Source organism: Halyomorpha halys, unplaced genomic scaffold (assembly GCF_000696795.3).
Source record: "Halyomorpha halys isolate HHAL.00 unplaced genomic scaffold, Hhal_1.1 Scaffold210.1, whole genome shotgun sequence".
In the NCBI taxonomy this organism is placed as follows: Eukaryota; Metazoa; Arthropoda; class Insecta; order Hemiptera; family Pentatomidae; genus Halyomorpha; species Halyomorpha halys.
Genome location: NW_027113191.1, coordinates 53,996 through 59,648, shown reverse-complemented (window position 1 = coordinate 59,648; position 5,653 = coordinate 53,996). Strand labels below are relative to the sequence as shown.

General features: G+C 34.3%; 1 protein-coding gene across 1 annotated transcript in view; it reads left to right on the top strand.

Moving 5' to 3' along the window:
* LOC106679595 (uncharacterized) overlaps nucleotides 1–5,653 on the top strand; it is a gene marked incomplete at its 5' end in the record, with an annotated part of 14,165 nt that overhangs the window by 2,869 nt on the left and 5,643 nt on the right. The window contains 4 exon segments of the mRNA XM_014418840.3: nucleotides 1,852–2,111; nucleotides 2,436–2,564; nucleotides 2,946–3,187; nucleotides 5,367–5,540. Of these exon segments, the coding sequence (XP_014274326.1) occupies nucleotides 1,854–2,111; nucleotides 2,436–2,564; nucleotides 2,946–3,187; nucleotides 5,367–5,540 (803 nt within the window).

The window sequence follows — 5,653 nt, the reverse complement described above, 5'->3', positions numbered from 1 at the left end:
TTTAACATGCTGAGAGAAGGAAATATTTTCCCATCTAACACACTTTAACATGCTGAGAGAAGGAAATATTTTCCCATCTAACACACTTTAACATGTTAACTTAATGATTATGAATACCCCTCATGTCATGAAATAAAAAAATATTATCAATTTATTTTATGAGTACAGGACTAGAACCAAGCTATATCCGAACCTCCTGTACAATGAGCCGTGCTATAGCGAGGGTCGACTGTAACAATACATCGACATTCAATTATTTTATTTCTTTTAGAATTTGTTTGTGCTTTGTTTTCTGCTGCCATAGATATCCGTAGGTTTACCTTGAGGAACACTTAGAAATATAAAGATATGTCGCTTGCTACAAAGAAGGTTTATTCAGTGATAGAACATAAAATATCTAAATTCTATTTATTTTGATAAATCAAAAGGAAAGAACGTATTTTAATAAATATCAAAATATCATAGCCTTAAGAACCTAATATCATTTAACTACATCATAACCTAAAGAAAATAAATATGAATATCATATTGATAAAATAATAATAATTCTTAAAAAAATAATGGAGTTATGATAATGTATCATACATAATTTTCAAAGAACAATTGACAAAGAAAACATATCGTCGGTTTGGAAGAAGATTGTCACAACTCAAAATAATTCATTTTTATGTTTGCACATTGAAACGACTGCAATGTGCCTATGTGTTTGCACATTGAAACTTCTGCAATGTGCCTATATTTTTATCTAGAAGAGAGTTACAAGTTGTAACTCTTACTGAACCATCTAGCGGGCAGAGTAACTTGTTACTCTTCCACATAAAAATATAAACAAATTGCACTCGTTTAATTGTGAAAACAAATGACAAATGAATTTTGAATTGTGACAATCTTCTTCTAAACCGACGATATATATTCAAATAAAACAATAAAATCTTCAACTGGCTTCAAAGTTGGAAAGAAGTTGAAAACTGCAGCTGAAGTTGTGAGTAAATAGCTCCTCAAGGTGAATGTAAGGGCCGTGCACTGGACTGCAATGTACAAGTAGGCGATTGCGCAAGTAATGAACTAGCTGCACTTCTGGTATCTCATCTAGTGGGGAGATCATTGCGCATTATTTTCTTTAATTACTTTTATGTAATTTTCACATAGTTTAGATTATTTAGTATACTATACTTTAGTTTGCTTTTATTGCATGTTATCTATTCTCTCTCTTTGTTACATTATTTTTTATATTTGTTTTAGCCCTGATAGCAAACATTGGCTCACTGTCAACAGTTTAATTACCATTTGAGTTCTTTTGACCGGAGCCAGAGCTATCTTCCTTTTTGTTTATTTAAACGCAATGCTGTATTAGGTGACCTGAAGGTGGGGGAGGGGGGGGGGGATATCTCGAAACTTCATTACGAGAAATAAAGGTGTTTTTATAGAAAACGTTAAATACCTTTTTTCCTAATGGCTTCACTTATAATACTACTATTATATGAGATGTTGGAATTAAGATTGCTATATTATATATTGCCAATTAAATACACCGTTCTACTCAAATAATATATTTATGTATTCTTTAAGTATATTTACAAAACGTACTTTTATGGTAGTTACTTAATCTACTTTATTTCTCAGAGGCTAACATGTTCAAACAATGATTTATATTATTATATTTTTTTTACCTTGGAGTGTTTAACGCAATCAAAATAAATGAAAAAAAAAAATAAGTAACCAAAAATGTTAGTCAAAAATATAGTGCAAAGTAGTTCATAGTTGATAACTTAAAGCGAAACTAATAAATATCTTCAACATAGCCTAAACGAATTTATTTTAGTAAAATTACATTTTATTATTGAATTTTAGAAATGGATAAACAAGTTCTTGAGGTAGTGCTGAAGAATTTGGCAAAGGAGTCGAGAATCGCCACAATTCTTGACGTCGAAGCGATACCCGCATTGCCTAAAGGAGAAAACTACACCTCCACGATATTGCGGGTAACAGTAAAAGTGGTCTTGGGGAATGGAAGGAAGGCCAAGAAATACTTCATCATGAAACAAATGTTCACTGAGGGAAAGAGCGGGGAATTCATCAAAGAGCAAAATGTTGCAAAAACTGAAAGCCATGTAAGATTTTTATAAATACATTAAAAAAGCTTTTATTACTATTGGAAAAAGATAATAATTATATTATAGGAAGATAGTCCGGATGGCGGTCGATAAAGGTATCAAAATATTAAAAGAAAACTATTAACTTATACTCATTGTTTTGTTTTAAATCGTTTGTTTTATTATATGTTTATTTTTTCTATTGTCAGGCTCACTAAATAAATGTTTATATCCTAGCCAGTTTGTTTTCTTTTTTTATCGTTCTTTAAAGTTGTTCATTGTTGATTTAAGGTTGCTTTAACAGATACTATTGATTTATTAAAAATATTATTGTACTTTCAGATATTGTCCGTAGTACACAAAGAAATGAGCTACTTAATGGAAGAATTCGAAGACACTGATGAACCTCTTTGGTGTAACTTCGTTCACTACGATCCCATCTTATCTTGTATCCTATTGGAAGACCTAAAGGTGAATCAAAATTTGATCATGCACATATTGTATAAAAATAATAATAATAATAATAATATAATATAATATAATATATCTACTAGGGAGGTGCCCCCTGCCCACCTCATGGGGGACCATATTCATTTTACAAACTATGCAACTGTTCAATTAATTGTACTACTCCTTGCTCGAATTGTATAACTGTAATTTACATGTATTCTCTAGTTCAGATTGCATTATTTTTTTCAACATAGTGTATAGGAAAAAAAATCAAGTCTTAATCCCAGCATTTTAATTAATTTAACCTTATTTGTAAAATGAATTATAACACAGTCTTCATTAAAAACATTTTTATATAATAGAGACAATTTAAATTAGAACAAGATTGTTTTTGATTTGTAGGCAAGCGGCTACAGTTGTGTCCCTAGGCAAGAAAATCTGGATCTGGACCACGCCATCCTGGCCCTAAGAGCTTTGGGGAAGTACCACGGAATGGCCAAAGTACTAGAACAAAGAGGAGTCATCTCCAAAGATGAATACAAGCCTTACCCTTTGGTTGACAACTTAGCACTTATCAAATGTTGTTCTTACGCTGGTGTTTTGCACGCTTCCAAGGTTATTAAGAACAGCTGGGGCCCTTCTTGGTAAGTCTGGAAAATTACTCAAGTTTAAATATTACTCAATATTCATACCGGATCCACCAGTTTGCCTCTTGTCGCAAATCCAAAACATCTCTCTAACAAACGTGGGTTATCTAGACGCTTGTGTGTTTCGAATAAATGAGCATCGATTCTGTCAGTTGTTACTTTAGGTTCAAACTAATTTTATTATTAGAAGAAGCAATGGTATCGTAGAGATCGGCAAAGATGGTAGATAATATCCACATGCTTGATCATGTGGTGATTTGCCATAATTTGGCCAATGTTCCTAGCTTCTCCCTTTTCCTGTTTCTTTTATGAAGAACAATTTTGAATTTTAGTTTAGTGTTGAATTTTTGCTCACTGTCACTCAGAAGCCCCGACTGAGGACTCCTGACCTTCCGAAACCTGTCACCAGGTGAGCCCTATCATCAGGCAGCATACTCGGCCCACTTTTCACATCCCTTTCCTCATTTCTCCATTAAAATACATCTTAAATAGATTCCACCTATTCTTGTTTACTTTACGGTACTACTTTGCCATTCACTAACAAATGGCATGATTTCCTCACAAAAAAAATTAATTTTTTGGAAATTCTGTGCGGCAAAAATGGTATCTATAATGCACTGCCATATGTGCAATGTACCCACCTCAGTAAAACGAATGGACGTGCCTGGACACGAATCTTGAACCATGTACTCTTCTTTCATCATGTTCTCAGTCATGCTGAGTCAACATTGTAACCTAATACAATCAGTTTATTTTATAACTGAGGAAAGTTGTATATTTCTTCTTTTAGATATGGCTGATTGGACTAAATGTACATTAAACATCAACAGAACATAGCAATTAATTTTATGTCTTAGGAAGTTCTTAATACTTTCTAGGATCTGAGAACTTGACAAGAGTAAATCCCTATTACTACAACACATACATGGCAAACGCTCTAAACTTCCTATTTTCTACAAAACACTTTAATAAACTATGATAATCAGACATAACTGGACATATAGAATTGAGCTTCGGGGCTCCACCTACCATGAAATTCTTTCCGCACTCAATCCCCACTGTACGAAATCCTTGTTCCTTATTACGTCATAAATAAACTCATCCATAAAGACCTCAACATCCCATTCGTTGCAGATTTCACGAGACATTCTATTTTATTGTTACACCATTGGCTGGTTCCTTCCCAAGATTATCATCTGTTCTCAACAGTTGTTCGTCGGGAAAACTATTGACTCCTGCCAACGTACAGGGACATTTTAATGACCACTCTCCATTAACTCCAGGGGTTGTCAGCCATGAGAAGGAAAGTTCCAGGATAAGTCAATTATAGTTTGTAACAATCACTTGGCTTCCAGTATGGAGCTACTAGAGGCTTCTCTATTATGAAGAAGAAACCAAAAGGTAACGCTCCCTGATATCCAAGTTAGGAGTAGTCGGACTGAATTACAGGAGGAAACAGAGTCCAGTAGTCGGACTGAATTACAGGAGGAAACAGAGTCAAGTAGTCGGACTGAATTACAGGAGGAAACAGAGTCAAGTAGTCGGACTGAATTACAGGAGGAAACAGAGTCAAGTAGTCGGACTGAATTACAGGAGAAAACAGAGTCAAGTAGTCGGACTGAATTACAGGAGGAAACAGAGTCAAGTAGTCGGACTGAATTAGAGGAGGAAACAGAGTCAAGTAGTCGGACTGAATTAGAGGAGGAAACAGAGTCAAGTAGTCGGACTGAATTACAGGAGGAAACAGAGTCAAGTAGTCGGACTGAATTACAGGAGGAAACAGAGTCAAGTAGTCGGACTGAATTAGAGGAGGAAACAGAGTCAAGGCACTTCGAGCTGAGCAGGGATCATACTGCCCAATACCACTCCCTAAACATTTTATGTGTCAAATAGTAATAATATTACATAAAGGTATCTAATTGGTAACTGGTTCTAAAATGGCATGGCTTTGGAGAGCTAATACAATAATAACAGCTTCAAGGAATCGAGAAATATAAATAATTTTGGCTTATTGCCTTAGCAGCAGGTAGTTATCCTGGTGTCCCACTATCAGTGGGTAATATTATATAGCAATATAATGAATGTATCCCATATAATATTTTTTTTGAAAGGCTCTTTAGATTTGTTACAAGGTTCCTATGTATTATTAACTTTTAATATATGTGCTACTTTGCAGGGAACAGACTGCAAAGAAACTGATGATACCATTTGATTCATTTGTTGAAAAGTTCAGAAGTATAGGAAATATTCACATTCAGGAGTCAGAATTCACCTGCCTAAACCACGGGGACTGCTGGTCGAACAATATGATGTTCAAGTATGACTTTCAAAAGCGACCAATAGCGGTCAAGTGAGTGATTATATGTACAGTAGGGGTATGTATTATATGTACATATTACAGTAGGGATATGAATTATATGTCATATTACTGTAGGGGTATTATATGTACATATTACAGTAGGG